The sequence below is a fragment of the Sardina pilchardus genome, chromosome 15 (assembly GCF_963854185.1).
Source record: "Sardina pilchardus chromosome 15, fSarPil1.1, whole genome shotgun sequence".
Classification (NCBI taxonomy): domain Eukaryota; kingdom Metazoa; phylum Chordata; class Actinopteri; order Clupeiformes; family Clupeidae; genus Sardina; species Sardina pilchardus.
In genome coordinates, this window is record NC_085008.1 from 19,935,003 (window position 1) to 19,951,943 (window position 16,941).

The 16,941-nt window shown below is 41.4% G+C and overlaps 1 protein-coding gene and 2 non-coding genes across 3 annotated transcripts; all 3 read left to right on the top strand.

Annotated features, from left to right (window-relative positions):
- Nucleotides 1-1,031: 1,031 nt before the first annotated feature.
- On the top strand, nucleotides 1,032-2,420 carry LOC134102477 (large ribosomal subunit protein uL16-like). Its single transcript, XM_062556585.1, has 3 exons — nucleotides 1,032-1,047; nucleotides 1,884-1,991; nucleotides 2,263-2,420. The coding sequence occupies exons 1-3, from the start codon at nucleotides 1,032-1,034 to the stop codon at nucleotides 2,403-2,405; spliced, it is 267 nt and encodes an 88-aa protein (XP_062412569.1). The 3' UTR covers nucleotides 2,406-2,420.
- Nucleotides 1,633-1,774, top strand: LOC134058360 (small nucleolar RNA SNORA70). Its single transcript, XR_009935005.1, has one exon. It is a non-coding gene; the product is annotated as a small nucleolar RNA SNORA70 (small nucleolar RNA).
- A 113-nt stretch (nucleotides 2,421-2,533) lies between the features above and the next one.
- On the top strand, nucleotides 2,534-2,668 carry LOC134058359 (small nucleolar RNA SNORA70). The gene has a single exon (XR_009935004.1). It is a non-coding gene; the product is annotated as a small nucleolar RNA SNORA70 (small nucleolar RNA).
- Nucleotides 2,669-16,941: the final 14,273 nt, after the last annotated feature.

A 16,941-nucleotide genomic window follows, 5' to 3' on the forward strand; every position in this document is an offset into this window, starting at 1 on the left:
AGTTGATGGAAGTCGGGTTCAGGGGTTTGATGTGAATACAAAGATAAATTATACTGGGGGGGCGCTGTGGCGCAGCAGGCTACAGCGCCCGTACCATGTACGGGTCCGAGTGCCCACGGGGACCCAGGTTCGAATCCGACCTGCGGTCATGTCCCGATCCCACCCCATCTCTCTCTCCCGCTTGCTTCCTGTCTACTCTTCACTGTCCTGTAAAAATAAAGGCAAAAAGGCCAAAAAATACATTTATAAAAAAAAAAAAAAAAAAAAAAAGATAAATTATACTGCCTATCAAATAGGCAATAAACATCAAAAGAAAATGACTAATGGATGATAGATAAATACTTTATTCATCCTGAGGGAAATTTTAGGCATCCAGTAGCTTACACAGCCATTACACATCAGTGAGATGTAAAAAAACACAAAATGTCAATCTGATCTCATATTTGTTTGCCCATGTTAATACTAGGAGCAGAGAAATATGAACACACTCTTTTCACATAGGCTACTGTAGGTCTTGATGTGCTTGTCATCTAGCATGAAGTTTGGGATGAGATGGATGTACAATTTTCTTTTTTTATCGTCTAATGATTACTTGATTAATGTTTACAATGCCATGGCGGTGTCCCTTGAACCAGTGTCAGTGAACCTTGATAAAGACTGTTTATCAAAGCGTTGGCCTTCAATAAATAATATCAGAGTGCACCGCTATTCTGTGCATGTTTTGATAACATCCTGGCCAACACCTCTACTTCAGTGTGCATTCCTCATCCTCACCTTTTACACATTGACTTGGCCACCATGTTTTCCTTTATTTGTTAGACTTGTTTGATTTCGAAGTCACGATATATTTCTGCTCCTTTGAACCAAAATGAAGATGAGAGTTTCAACGTTAACAGATGTTTTTTTATATTTTGTCATACAGTACCTCTCAGTTGTATAGCCTTATCATGCAATGGTGATTGTGCAAAAGTGCACAGTGCAGGGATTGAACAGTGCAAGATTTAAGAATTTTATCCAGATGTGCAAACATAATGGCTAATAAAATGTGTAAAGTTAGTTAGTTAGTTAGTTCAAAGTTTGTAGAATCTCACAGCTTATCCATAGCTGCTAAAAATGTGTGGATTGATAAAGAAAAAAAGAAACTTAGAGCAGAGCAGAGAGGAGAGCAGAATGGTGGTCCATTTTAAAGATTTTTCACTAAATTGTTTGAATTGAATTCCCTTTGATTTTATTAACACACCTTTCTTTCATGCACGGTATTGTGTATGGTTATGGCATTCATTTGACACTCGTTTTGTCACTCTTTAAGATATTATTCCTTCCCATGACTCCATAAGGAGTATTTATATTACCTGACCTACTGATAATTCACGGAAAAGTTATTTTTAATCGATGAGACAATATGCTAGATTAAAAGATTCAAATACACATGCTGAGAGAGAGAGAGAGAGAGAGAGAGAGAGAGAGATCAAGTAAACACTATGCCTATCTAATCTTGTTGTCAAACATTTCCATGGCAGGGCAGACATATGTTTTTATCTTTTACGCTCATATCTCTAGTATCTCTCTAGGTCAGATTGTGCGGAAAAAAACAGATTTCCCGTCTCCCTGAATTGCATCATGTGCATAACACTGTAAAATCAAAACTGAAACAGAACGCAACTGCTGTTGATGTACTGTCCTGGTGTGCAAGGGCTGCAGACAGCAATCCTCTGGTTTGTGTATGTGTCTAGCTGGGCAGTGCTAGACGGAGAAAGGGACCATTGATACAATGTTAATTTTGTGAATTGTTTTAAATTGGGTGTTCTGTTGACCTATTTTTGCTGGATGTGTTACTGAATTAATCCTTTAAAGAACTTTACACTTATTGCCTTGTTAAACAGATCCCAAGATCAGGATCTTTGATTTGGGCCGCAAGAAGGCTAAGGTGGATGAGTTCCCCCTGTGCGGTCACATGGTGTCTGACGAGTATGAGCAGCTGTCCTCAGAAGGTGAGTTCAGGCCATTTGTGTGTGCAAATGAGAACTAACCCTCCTCAAGGTGTCGGAGCAGTTAAGTGTTGGGAAGATTTGTTCAGGAAATTGAAAGTGTCGCAGTTGATTTCCGCAATAATGTTAATAGCCTTTTTAGTGTGTTGTAATATAAGAGCTGTTTATATTGACATCTTGTTTTGAGTTGCATTTGCTGGTAGAGTGGAATGATGTGTGGTCCCTCAAGTTCATACTCTTCCAACTTAAACCAATAAATCTGCCCTTTCCCCAGCTCTTGAGGCTGCCCGTATCTGTGCTAACAAGTACATGGTGAAGACCTGCGGCAAGGATGGTTTCCACATCCGTATGCGCCTCCACCCATTCCATGTCATCCGCATCAACAAAATGTTGTCCTGTGCTGGGGCTGATAGGTGAGTTTGGCCCACTCTCAGGGGAAACTATTTATGTGTACATTAACACCCAGATCCAAAGGCCTGTTTATGTGTGCATGTATGTAGTGTGTGTGTTAGTTCATTCTGTTCACCTTGGTGAATGTTGGTTTTCTGCAGCTTAATTAAGCCGACCAGTTTAGTTGATGTACTGTCCTGGTGTGCAAGGGCTGCAGACAGCAATTCTCTGGTTTGTGTATGTGTCTAGCTGGGCAGTGCTAGACGGAGAAAGGGACCACTGATACAATGTTAAGCCTATGTACTGTTGAGCTGTAGATGCATGGTAATATGTGACCCTGTAAAGCGGAACCAGTCGTTTCTGTAAAATTTAGTAAATTAAGTTATTGTGCTCACGTGAACGGCCATAAACTAAGCTTTCCAACGATATGTATATCGAGGGTATTACACAAACTATCGCTAAGATAACCGCATCCAAAGTTGACATGGTTCTCCTGTCACAATGTGCCAGAAGAGGAGAAATCACCTGTTTAAGCGGCGCGTGCACAACGGGAATGACAGCAAATGTGTTGAATCTTCGCCGGGTTTAACAGTCAAAACGTAGGTTTTTCAGTGAAATGCGTTCACGATATGAAACTGTAGACTGTACAGCCGAATTATGCGAAAACGTGAAATTCAACATTTTAACCCGGAAGTTTGTTATTGTTGATTTTCTCAAAATAACGATGTGCGCAAAACGACTGATTTCGCTGTGAATGGTCACATATATTCTCTTTCAAAAATAATGCCTACATGAAGGATACATGCAAGTGTCGGTGACACTTTTTCTGGTTCAACACTTACAGTATATGAACCTAGTTTTATAATAACATAAAAGATTATCAACACATTAATAAAGGGTTATAGACCATTCATAAAGCCTCTAAGTACCCTTTTGAAATTACATTAATACACAGGATTAGATGTTAAAATCCCTTGTGCCAAAATCCAAGGCAAACACACATTAAGAAGCCCCTGTCCAAAATTAAGGGCGTATTCACACCAGGAAGGTCCGTCAGTTCACTTATTTGGTCCGGACCAATTTATTTTTCTTTTTTTCTTTTTTAGTGCGGTTCGCTTTCACACCGTGATTAATTGCAACCGGACCAGAATTTATAAACAAAAGCACATGTGCTAAGGTCGTTCAACCATTGGCTGGTAAACGTGTAGGTGGGGTGAAGAATAGGAAGCCAAAGTCAAAGTTGGCCCACGTAAATACTATGTTTGCGTACTGTACTCGTTATTATCCTAGCAATATAGTTTATACAGTTACAGCTTTGCAGAAGTGCTTGAGCGTCAAGACGTTTGATGCAAGTTTAACAATATCATGCTCGTAATTTTGCAACGACGAAGACGTGAAACAAAACAGCTGAGAAGAGCTCTCATGTGTGTCCAACATGCTAACAGCAGGCCTACGGAAGACGGAACGGGTAGGAGATGCAAAATCAAATTATTGTTGGCAAAAAAGCGTTAGCCCACTGCTGCTTACAGCTGTTGTGCATCACGGAGCTATCCTACATTTCCCATAATGCGCAAAAACTACGGGAGCTCGTCAAATCCAAAAAAGGTAGATTTCTGTAACTGGGTCGGATCGAGGTCGGTCTGCTTTCACACCATAAACGAACCGCACCAGGGTTCGATAGGAACCGCTCCGAGACCACCTCCTCAGCTGGGTCTCGGTCCGCTTGTTTGGTCCGCACTAGAGTTCGAGTGATTGTATTCACACCAGTCAAAAAGGTCCGAACCAAGCAAGAAACGAACTTGAGTTCGTTTTAATCGAACTAAACAAGGCAGGTGTGAATACCCCCTATCTTAAAGAAGCAGGCTAACCACCAATCTGTTAACCAATGGTCACAAACACAAGACAGATGGCCAATCCCACAGCAGTATATGGTATAGGCCTACAGCAGCGGTGGCCAACCCGCGGCTCGCGAGCCACATGCGGCTCTTTGCCTCCTCTCGTGTGGCTCACGGCTGCTCAACTGATGTTCTCACTTCTCCTCGGACCTAAACGTTTTCCTTTTGAAATAGCCTTTATTTCCGGTAAATAAAAAATAATTTCAGAATTTGATAGTAGCCTATTGCCAAAAGTAATTATTAATAGTTAACAATAATTGTACCGTCATGATATGGATAGGAATTGGCCAAAACGAAGCAGACGTGTTTATTCTTCAGCCAGGTTTAATGCTACTGTTGCAATCAGGAATACCCTGAAGCTAATCGTAAGTAGAAGGAACACATGCCATTGAAAAGGACCATTTACCGTTTTGTAGCATAACCCCTCTGGTTAATATGTCAAAGTAATCAAAACAAAAGCACTCTGAGATCGCAAAACTCCGCCTCGCGCATCCTGCTTCGCGTCCGCTTAACATCTTGCTTAACAAACAGACAAACCCCGATGAAAACATAACCTCATTTGCGGAGGTGATATGTTTCTAGCCTGCACATTAGTTTGGTACTTGGTATGCCACGGATTCATAAAGCTTCAAACCTGAACATTTCCTACATACTTTTGCAAGTAGGCTGGTAATGGCTATAGACGTCAGTCACTCGTTTTCTTTTTGTTTATTTTCTTTTTAAAAGTTAACTGAACACTTGACATTGCATTATCAGGTGTTGGAGCATTGCTCATGCCTATAAGTCATTCAGTGAGGGGGGATTTGATGTGTGTCTGATCTTTTTTCATTTTCCAATGATCATTTATCAATGATCATTGAGCATCTGCCAAGTGTCTTACTTTAAATGAAAAACAAAGGAGCTATAACTGCAGGCCTAATGTTGTGCTGTTGTAGTATGGGCGCCTTTTTTGTTGTGCGGCTCTTTTGACTTCCTTCCACCCCTGCTCTAACCTAACGTGTTTTCACCGAATTTGCATTGCTCTCTCTTTCATTCACATAGTAGGCTAATCACGCCCTCCACCTACAGTTCGCTTTGCATTGAGTTGAAGTGTAGAGCCTGACCTTAGAGCTACCGTCATTGGTCGATATTCTCGGGCTAAACATTTAATTGGTTATTCACCTCATCAGCGCACACTTCCTTGTTTACCACTGGCAACGCGCAAAACTATCCGGCATCTTCAGCCATGCCGAAACGCAAGTGCAAGTTCACTGACGAATTGAAACGTAATTTCCATATTTTTGTCTCGGTCGAGATCAATACGAAGCTGAGTGCCTGACCTGTTTAGGAGGACTGAAAAGTATCCGCCATTGGACAACTTTTCCAACTTAAAAAATGTCTCATTTTGTGCAATTAGGTTTTATTTTTTCTTATTTTTGTTTTACCATTGTTGTGCATATACTTTACATTGTAAAGCCTACAAATGTATAGTTTGTTTTTGCACATCTAAAACTTTCAACTACAAGTGTTCAAAATAGCCTTTTGAAGCAGTGTTTTTCTGTTAGTGTTGGGCCGGCCAATAAAGCTCATTATCATATATCACCATGTATGTTGACACATTTGTATGAATGCACGTGTTCATAGGTGCATAGCCTATGTGACCCAAATACAACCCCCCCCCCCCCCCCCGCGCTGAAGTGTCCTCTTTTTTGCGAACTCAAATCTGGTCACCCTAAGTAAACCTCACTCCCCGACACTTCAAGAGCGCTGCTGGCATGAAAGCTAGTAGCCTGGGCTTTTAGCTGGATTGTTAGCGCGCTCGACTCCCGATCCGAGGTGCTGCTGTCTCGCGGGTTCGAGTCCGGACGTGTGCAGGGCTGGACCGCGGTGGTTCCACACAACGCAGGTTACACTACCACCACATGCTGCCTCCATACTACCACTAGTTTAGCTTGTGTTACGCTACATGCTACCACCACATGCTGCCTCCATACTACCACATTGCAACAAGCCAACTTGCTTGTCTTAGCTTGCACTACATGCTACCACCCCATCACAAAATAACCAAATACTCTCAACTATCCTAGGCATGGTCCATCCCGTCGGTGTGGACTGAACCATACCCTTAAACCAACACACCATAAACCTAGGCACCGTGTCTCAAACACAAAACAAATAAGCCAGCTAACTTACCTTACCCCAGGAAGTAGAGTTTCTCCTTACCCACAACCATTCACTTGCTCGTTCTGCTGCCAAAGACATGTTACTAACCACTTGCCTTAGACTTTGTCCACGAATGCCCAACTCAGACAGCAAGCCAATAGCAGATCTGGCCACAAACCCTCGTGCACCAACTTCAATAGGCCTTAATCTCACACTCCAACCTCGCTGCACTGCCTCCTCTGCTATTTCAGTGTATTTTGCTCTCTTTAACTCATTGGCCTCTTCTACTCTGTCTTCCCAAGGAACAGTTAACTCGACCAGGATAACCACTTTATCTCTATCTGTCCAAAGAAGAAGGTCGGGTCGCATCCTAGTGCTCACTATATGCGAAGGTACTGCCATCTGCTGGCCTAGATCAACCTTCATTTCCCACCCCGCTCCATTAACTAAAGAGCCGTTTTTACACCTGGCTTTCGTGGAACGCTGTTGACCCCCCTGACGTACAAAGTTAATTTGCTTAACATCCTTACTTGCTGCTAATGAATTAACTTCTCTCCGCTTATCCTCAATTGCTGCTGCTAAGCATTTCAGTACTTGGTTGTGACGCCATGTATAGCGCCCCTGGGTGAGGCTTACCTTGCACCCTGATAGGATATGGTGGAGGCTGCCCACACACGAACAAAGTGTACATTTATCATCCTCACCAAACCATTGACTTAAGTTCTTGGGAGATGGGAGCACATCATATGTAGCACCTAACATAAATCTAATCCTGCCAGCATCCATGCCCCATAGATCTTTCCATTTAATCTGCTTTTTTTCCACCCCTTCCCAGTTTACCCACTGCCCTTGTCTTGCCTGTGATACTGCCTTGGTACATCTAACAGTCTCCTCCTGCCTATGCATTTCCTCCACAACCATTTTCCTCCTTTCTCCTGCAGAAGCCTTGCTCCACAAAGGTTTACTTATGTCTAAACCTAGACCCCCCCCGCCCATGCTGCACATGACCCATTATGTCTCTATGCCTCAATGCTGATTGAGCTTGCTTAAAGGGATATTCCGCCATTTTTGGAAATACGCTCATTTTCCACCTTCCCTCGAGCAAAACAATCGATATTTACCTTGTTCCCGTTCATCCAGCCATTCTGTGAGTCTGGCGATACAACTTTTAGCTTCAGCCTAGCATAGATCATTGAATCGGATTAGACCATTAGCTTCTCGCCTGCTAGCTTCATGTTTAAAAGTGACTAAGATTTCTGGTAATTTTCCCATTTAAAACGTGTCTCCTCTCAAGTTAGAAAGTGCAATAAGACCAACTGAAAATGAAACCTGGCGTTTTTCTAGGCTGATTTGACATGGAACTACACTCTCATCTGGCGTAATAATCAAGGCAACTTGCAGCTACTGGCACTACTACTGCTTGTTGTCTATGGGGACTATTTTCAGATGCTGAGTACGATATCACTGCGCCAATGGTACGTTTGCAAGTTGCCTTGATTAGTACGCCAGATGAGAGTGTAGTTCCATGTCAAATCAGCCTAGAAAAACGCCAGGTTTCATTTTCAGTTGGTCTTATTGCACTTTCTAACTTGAGAGGAGACACGTTTTAATTGGGAAAATTACCAGAAATCTTAGTCACTTTTAAACATGAAGCTAGCAGGCGAGAAGCTAATGGTCTAATCCAATTTAATGATCTATGCTAGGCTGAAGCTAAAAGTTGTATCGCCAGACTCACAGAATGGCTGGATGAACGGGAACAAGGTAAATATCGATTGTTTTGCTCGAGGGGAGGTGGAAAATGAGCGTATTTCCAAAAATGGCGGAATATCCCTTTAACTGCCTGCTCTGGGTTCCACTTCCTCCCTGCCTTAACTGTAGGTGCAACTTTCCTCACCACTGGGTCCTTAGACTGAGTAAGAGTCATTTCCAATCTAGCCTTAGCACACTTAATCATGGAATTGATCATTTTTTCTAACCTTTCAACCTTTGACAGAGGAACTTCATAGACTGTCAATGGCCACATTAGCCGGGGCAATAAGCCAAACTGCAAACACCACAACTTAAGCTTACCTGGTAGTCCTGACTTGTCAATTTTTGTAATACCTTGCCTAGTGACCTGTCTTAATTCTTCAACCTGTACCTTATCATTAAGGCTTGCATCATACCATCTTCCCAAACTCTTCACTGGCTTATCCATAACTGTGGGCATCACCTCCATATCAATAACAAACTTCTTATCTACTACCTTCCCTTTGACAATTGAGAGACTCCTGGACTTACTAGGCTTCACCTTCATTCTAGCCCACTGCAGATTGCTATTTAGCTTATCCAATAACCTGTTGGTGCATGGGACGGTAGACGTCATAGTTGTCATGTCGTCCATGAAAGCCCTAACTGGGGGGAGGCGTAGCCCTCCCTGCAATCTCTCCCCACCCACTACCCATTTTGATGCCCTAATAATGACCTCCATTGCCATTGTAAAAGCAAGTGGGGAGATGGTACATCCCGCCATAATCCCTATCTCAAGCTGCTGCCACCCTGTGGTGTACTCTGAAGTAGTAAAACATAGTTGAATATCCAAAAAGTATGCTTTCACTAGGCTTTTAATGCTACCTGGAATTCTTAAGTAGTGAAACGTCTATTCATCTAGCAGAACACCTTGACCTAAGGATGCTAGGAACGTTAAGGCCTAACTTTCCCTAACACAACCACGATAATACCTGACCCTATTCTAAGACATACAAACACAAACACTCTCACCGTGAACCATACAGTACCGACCATAATGTCACCCACACATCACAACCTTTGCCGTATGACCAGGGCCCCTTCCCTCAGGCCAACAGGGAAGGAGCCGAGAACAACCTTTGACGTAGCCCACTTTCCTCCGGATACGCAGGCACTCACGAACTAAGGCGCACCGGCCCGACAACTGATCCCAAACGGGTCACCTCTAATCTCCGTGGAAAGAGTAGGGCTACTTCATTAGGGTGACCAGATTTGAGTTTGCAAAAAAGAGGACACTTCAGCGGGGGGGGGGGGGGGGGGGGGGGGGCAAATATATGTGCACATACACGGCAAATATATATGCACATTTGGGTCACATAGGCTATGCACCTATGAACACGTGCATTCATATACATGTGTCAACATACATGGTGATATATGATAATGAGCTTTATTGGCCGGCCCAACACTAACAGAAAAACACTGCCTCAAAAGGCTATTTTGAACACTTGTAGTTTAAAGTTTTAAATGTGCAAAAACAAACTATACATTTGTAGGCTTTACAATGTAAAGTTTATTCACAACAATGGTAAAACAAAAATAAGAAAAAATAAAACCTAATAGCACAAAATGAGACATTTTTAAAGTTGAAAAGTTGTCCAATGGCTGATATTTTTCAGTCCTCCTAAACTGCCTGCTTTGCAGGTCAGGCACTCAGCTTCGTATTGATCTCGACCGAGACGAAAACATGGAAATTACGTTTCAATTAGTCAGTGAACTTGCACTTGCGTTTCGGCATAGATGAAGATGATAGTTTTGCGCGTTGCCGGTAAACAAGGAAGTGTGCGCTGATGAGGTGAATAACCAATTAAATTGTTTCGGCAGAGAATATCGACCAATGGCGGTAAGGCAGGCTCTACACTTCAACTCAATGCAAAGCGAACTGTAGGGGGAGGGCGTGATTAGCCTACTAAGTGAATGAAAGAGCAATGCAAATTCGGTGAAAACACGTTAGGCTAGAATAACAAAATCCCGGACGATTCTGAAATTCCGCCCGGACACATTTTTAGGTTTCAAAAAGAGGACATGTCCGGGAAAAAGAGGACGTCTGGTCACCCTAACTTCATGCACACCGGGGGGGAAAGAACCCCTTAAGATGGAGACTCGGACCAAAAGATGTCTTTCTCTTCCCCACTGGAAGCGGTTTTATTAGTTTTTTTGGTTCCAATAAATGTATAGTAAAGTAAAAATCCAATAAAAGTAAAAGCTAAAAGGTATAAAAATAGGACTGGAATACAAAATAAAAGAACAAAGAAAAACCTACTGACTAAAGGTTAACTTCCCAATCACCATGCAGGTTCAAAAGCAAAAACCAAAAACACAAAAATGGTTCAAATAAATGTAATACAAAAGTATTTCTGTCTTCTTCCCAATGGTAACTAAGAAGCGACACTGCGTGACCACCCCCCACCAGGTCCCAGCAGCCCGCTTCCTCTGTCGCTACATCTCGGAAAAGCGCAAAAGCAAAAAGCCAAAAGCCTCGAACTTATCTTGTTCTCTCTTTTTATACTCCTTTCCCTAAGACTCCAACACTTCACCCGATTCTGGTGTAAACCAGTTTTTTGACAGTCAGATGATTTACCTTGCCATGACCCCTACACCACATTGACGTGTGCTTTTCTGGGTATTGTTCCACTCAGATATCTCTGAGCACCTTGTGTTCTTTTGTGGTTTGTCTTCAGTGGGCTTTGCAGACAGCCTACCCTCTTGTGGTTATATGAACATCCTGTGCACCTGCAGTCACCACATACCTTACACAGGCTTACATTTAAAAATGATTACATTTCAAACATAAAAATGTGAAATACTTCAAAGTTATATCATTGGCCAAATCTCCCTAACCATTCCTTGTGCTTGGGCATCTCTCACATTTTATCCACACAAGGTTTGATTCACAAATTTAATTTCTTTTTTGTTTTCAAAGTCTCTCGGCAGCATGGTTCGTTCCAAATTTGATACATTTATTTTACAGTAGTCAAAGGCCTCCCACAACAGACTATGCGGTACTGATCCAAAAGCATTAGCCAAATCCAAGAACACAACATGCAGGTCTCTCCTCTCACGCTTCGCTAACTGAATTTGGTGCCAAATCATGCTGGTATGCTCTAAGCACCCGGAGAAGCCAGGGATTCCAGCCTTTTGCACCGAGGTATCAATTTGCTTGTTCCTTTCAAGATAACTTGTCAGCCTCCGTGCCACAACACTAAAGAAAACCTTCCCTTAAACATTCAGTAAGCTAATTGGTCTAAATTGATTCATCTCCACTGCATCCTTTTCTTTAGGAATAAATATTCCCCCAGCCCTACGCCAAGCGTTAGGAATACACTGCTTTTTCCAAACTACTTTCATTAACTGCCACAGAAATCTCAAAACACCTGGTGCACTCTTATACAGTCGGTAGGGCACCCCATTAGGTCCCCATGAATGTAGTCCATGGGCCAGATGAGATGTCGGTACCACTCAAGGTGGCAAAGGTTGCTTATACTTTTTGAAAACATACATGTCTGTAGTTAACATTTTTGTATGATAGCCCTTCTGGAGTCACAGCTAAATTAGGGTTGTCAGCTGTTAAAGTTACCCTCCCCCATTGAAAAAACACATTTTGACACAGGTGCATATCTTGCTATTGGCCTTTGTTAAAGACATGTTTACATATTCTATTTTATTATGTTTGGTATCATTTTGAAGGGGACAATCTGAGCTTTCATTCAAGTCCTTTTGTGAACACTTTGGACAAGTACAGCCAACCCTGGAGCTCTTCAAACTTTTAATCACACACATTTTCCTGCCATTCCGCCTAAATCATATTTTTTCTTTTAATCCTGTGGCATCAGGGAGCATCAAAGATACAAAATGCAAACATTCAATACTGGCATGACTCTAAGGATTCAGAAAATGTATCATTTGCCAATATTATCTCATTCTGAGGGGGTGATATTCAGCCTTATATCAGGCATGGCGTTTTTCGAAGAAAGCAGACCAAACAGTAAGCAGACCAAAGTCAGTAAGATTCACACTCATTTTATACATTTTTTGAAACAATGGGAATATAACATAATCATTTTTCATTCAATTAACAACTATGATCAACCAACAATAGATTTGACATTTGTCAGGTACTGTGAAAATATCATTGTAGGCCTACAATGGTAATAATACAAACAAAATGGTATGATGATAATAAAAGATTATACTACTACTAATAATAATGATAATAATACTAATAATAATACTAAACAGCCTTCAGAACATCAACAGTACTGAAACAGGTCATCATTTTCTGAATCTGACTCCCCAAGTTCAAATGAAGAGTTCTTTTCCAAAACGCTATATCCACCATTTTTATTTTTTTTTATTTTCATGAATTATTTTTTTTAAATTTTGTTTTCCAAGTAATTTCAAAGGAACTGTATTGGGTTATGTTTAGTTGGTTTATCTTTACTCAATCAAAACAAAACAACTGCAGTTTTTATTGATATTACCTGAAATACACAATTAAATAACATGAATTATTACTGTTTTCCGAAATGAATTTATAGCATTTTGGAAAAGAGCTCTTCAATAATGGCTGTGACTCCTCAGCTTTTTGGTTGCTGCAGGTCTGCAACCTATATGTCTGTGCAGGACAGTCCATTGGATAGTCCATGTGCAACCTGGCAGTTTGCATGAACGCACACACTTGCACAAGAGCAGTTCCAAAACCACCTCTGGTGCAGGTGGAGAACGCATCCAGTGAATGGCCAACTTGCCATCATTGGCCATCCATCCATGCTGTGTTGGGCTTGGCACCATTGGAGATGTTTGCAGACAGCCCCTCCAGACTGCTGCTTGGTAGTTGGCCCATTCGATGTGCAGGTAAAGACTGTCTTTACATAAAGGCAGCTGGCTTGATTCAATTACTCCCTTTTTGGCACGAAACAGCTGGTGACGAAGTTCATTAATTTTACCTGTGCTGCTATTAGCTACGTATGTACATGCAACAGGTAAACTGCTCAATTTTCTGGAAAAGATCCTCAACTTTCCCAGTTGACTCAGATAATCACTGACTTTGAGCCTGCATTAGATGCATGCAATGCATGCAGTAGCAAACGCGTGTCAGCTTCCTCATGCATTGAGTGCAATTCTGTTACTTCCTCACATTTCTCCTTTGTCAGCTTGTAACAAGTTTCTTCACAGGTGATTAACAGAATTTTGCCATGCAGCAATTGTCTGTACTGTGGATGTTTCCATTCTTCCACCAGAAACTTGATGAGGCTGCTCTTGTTGGAGGAACTGCAAAGGAATTTCCGCCACTGTCTCACATAGTGTCCACCTACCAAGGTCCCTGTGCTGGAGAGTGGAGTCTGCACCCTTGTTTACTTGTTCAGCATCTTCGATGGAAGTTTGACGGTAGATTTCGAAAACAAAATCTAGCCGTGCACCTTCTTGCAGGACTGACATCATCACTGACTTTGCCACCTGTACAAAGGTTCTATTGTCGCCATTCATTTTTTGAATAAGTCTCATCCCATCGATGATGCAGGTAGATGGTGTTGGGATGTGTTCTGCTGGAGACACATTCTTCTCGAGTTCTCTAGCTAGTGCAGCTTTGTTGGTTTTTCGTAAAGTGCCATCAGCATTGGCCAGTGCCCATGGCAATGGGCCAAGTGGGTGAGCAAGAACATCCTTCATATTAACATTCCTGCTTTCAGCCACAAGGATCATGTGGCTGAACAGGTTTCTGTCGGCCTTCAGAACAACATCTTGACCTTTCTTTCCATGAGATCTTTTTGTGTTAATATCAGAGAATGTTTTGAGGCATTGCTTGGTCATCTTGTCAAAGATGTTGGGTCCTCTTCTAGTCTTGAATGTTAATATGAAGGATGTTCTTGCTAGAGAACTCGAGAAGAATGTGTCTCCAGCAGAACACATCCCAACACCATCTACCTGCATCATCGATGGGATGAGACTTATTAAAAAAATGAATGGCGACACCTTTGTACAGGTGGCAAAGTCAGCGATGATGTCAGTCCTGCAAGAAGGTGCACAAAGTGAGAGGCTAGATTTTGTTTTCAATGTCTACCGTCAAACTTCCATCGAAGATGCTGAACAAGTAAACAAGGGTGCAGACTCCACTCTCCAGCACAGGGACCTTGGTAGGTGGACACTATGTGAGACAGTGGCGGAAATTCCTTTGCAGTTCTTCTAACAAGAGCAGCCTCATCAAGTTTCTGGTGGAAGAATGGAAACATCCACAGTACAGACAATTGCTGCATGGCAAAATTCTGTTCATCACCTGTGAAGAAACGTGTTACAAGCTGACAAAGGAGAAGTGTGAGGAAGTAACAGAATTGCACTCAAAGCACTAGGAAGCTGACACACGTTTGCTACTGCATGCATTGCATGCATCTAATGCAGGCTCAAAGTCAATGATTATCAATGCTGAAGACACTGATGTCATGGTGCTTTGTCTTGCATTCCAGACAGACATTACCTGTCCTATTTATCAGAAATGTGGAACACAGAATAGCACTCATTTTGTTGACATTGCTAAACTGATAGGCTCAATTGGATATGGCGTGTGTGATGGCCTAATTGGCCTACACGCCTTCACGGGCTGTGATACCGTCAGTGCATTTGCTGGTCAAGGCAAGTTGAAAGCCCTGAAGATGTTGAAAAAGGATACCTCATACCAAGACACCAGTCAACTGGGAAAGTCGTGGAATGTAACTGAGGATCTTTTCCAGAAAATTGAGCAGTTTACCTGTTGCATGTACATAGCTAATAGCAGCACAGGTAAAATTAGTGAACTGCGTCACCAGCTGTTTCGTGCCAAAAAGGGAGTAATTGAATCAAGCCAGCTGCCTTTATGTAAAGACAGTCTTTACCTGCACATCGAATGGGCCAACTACCAAGCAGCAGTCTAGAGGGGCTGTCTGCAAACATCTCCAATGTTGCCAAGCCCAACACAGCATGGATGGATGGCCAATGATGGCAAGTTGGCCATTCACTGGATGCGTTCTCCACCTGCACCAGAGGTGGTTATGGAGCTGCTCTTGTGCAAGTGTGTGCGTTCATGCAAACTGCCAGGTTGCACATGCCTATCCAATGGACTGTCCTGCACAGACATATAGGTTGCAGACCTGCAGCAACCAAAAAGCTGAGGAGTCACAGCCATTATTGAAGAGCTCTTTTCCAAAATGCTATAAATCCATTTCGGAAAACATTAATAATTCATGTTATTTAATTGTGTATTTCAGGTAATATCAATAAAAACTGCAGTTGTTTTGTTTTGATTGAGTAAATATAAATCAACTAAACATCACCCAATACAGTTCCACTGAAATTACTTGGAAAACAAAATAAAAAATAAAACAAATCATGAAAATAAAAAAAATAGAAAATGGTGGATATAGCGTTTTGGAAAAGAACTCTTCATTTGAACTTGGGGAGTCAGATTCAGAAAATGATGACCTGTTTTAGTACTGTTGATGTTCTGAAGGCTGTTTATATTATTAGTAGTATTATTATCATTATAATTATTAGTAGTATAATCTTTTATTATTATCATATCATTTTGTTTGTATTATTACCATTGTAGGCCTACAATAATGTTTTCACAGTACCTGACAAATGTCAAATCTATTGTTGGTTGATCATAGTTGTTAATTGAATGAAAAATGATTATGCTGTGTTCCCATTGTTTCAAAAAATGTATAAAATGAGTGTGAATCTTACTGACTTTGGTCTGCTTACTGTTTGGTCTGCTTTCTTCGAAAAACGCCATGCCTGATATAAGGCTGAATATCACCACCTCAGAATGAGATAATATTGGCAAATGATACATTTTCTGAATCCTTAGAGTCATGCCAGTATTGCAATGTTTGCATTTTGTATCTTTGATGTTCCCTGATGCCACAGGATTAAAAGAAAAAATATGATTTAGGCGGAATGGCAGGAAAATGTGTGTGATTAAGAGTTTGAAGAGCTCCAGGGTTGGCTGTACTTGTCCAAAGTGTTCACAAAAGGACTTGAATGAAAGTTCAGATTGTCCCCTTCAAAATGATACCAAACATAATAAAATAGAATATGTAAATATGTCTTTAACAAAGGCCAATAGCAAGATATGCACCTGTGTCAAAATGTGTTTTTTCAATGGGGGAGGGTAAATTTAACAGCTGATAACCCTAATTTAGCTGTGACTCCAGAAGGGCTATCATACAAAAATGTTAACTACAGACATGTATGTTTTCAAAAAGTATAAGCAACCTTTGCCACCTTGAGTGGTACCGACATCTCATCTGGCCCATGGACTTCAATACCACATACTGTAGTACCCTTAAGAGGTTCTAATCTGTCCTATATAAGAGTGTCACCCTTCCTTCAACATCATCATCTTGTTCTCTATAAAAAAAATGTTGTGCTATAAATTACTGCAATTATTACAATGACAATTAAAGAATTCACTAGTTACTGTATCAGTTAACATGTCTAAACATAATGGAAGCTCTCTTCAAAGCAATCAGAGATGTATCTATCTCAGCAGACATTTCAGATATAGCTGTATAATCTTCACCAATCATTCTTTTTTTTCTTAGAAATGACAAAAATGCTATTTGTGGTTCATTTATATTGTATCCATCCCAAATTGGGCAGATTTCAGAGTCCAATGCTTGTGAGTACTTTCGTCTGCCACTAGATGGCACACGTGTTGTTCAAATGAAGATGGACCCACAAAAATTCACTGTATACAGTACTTC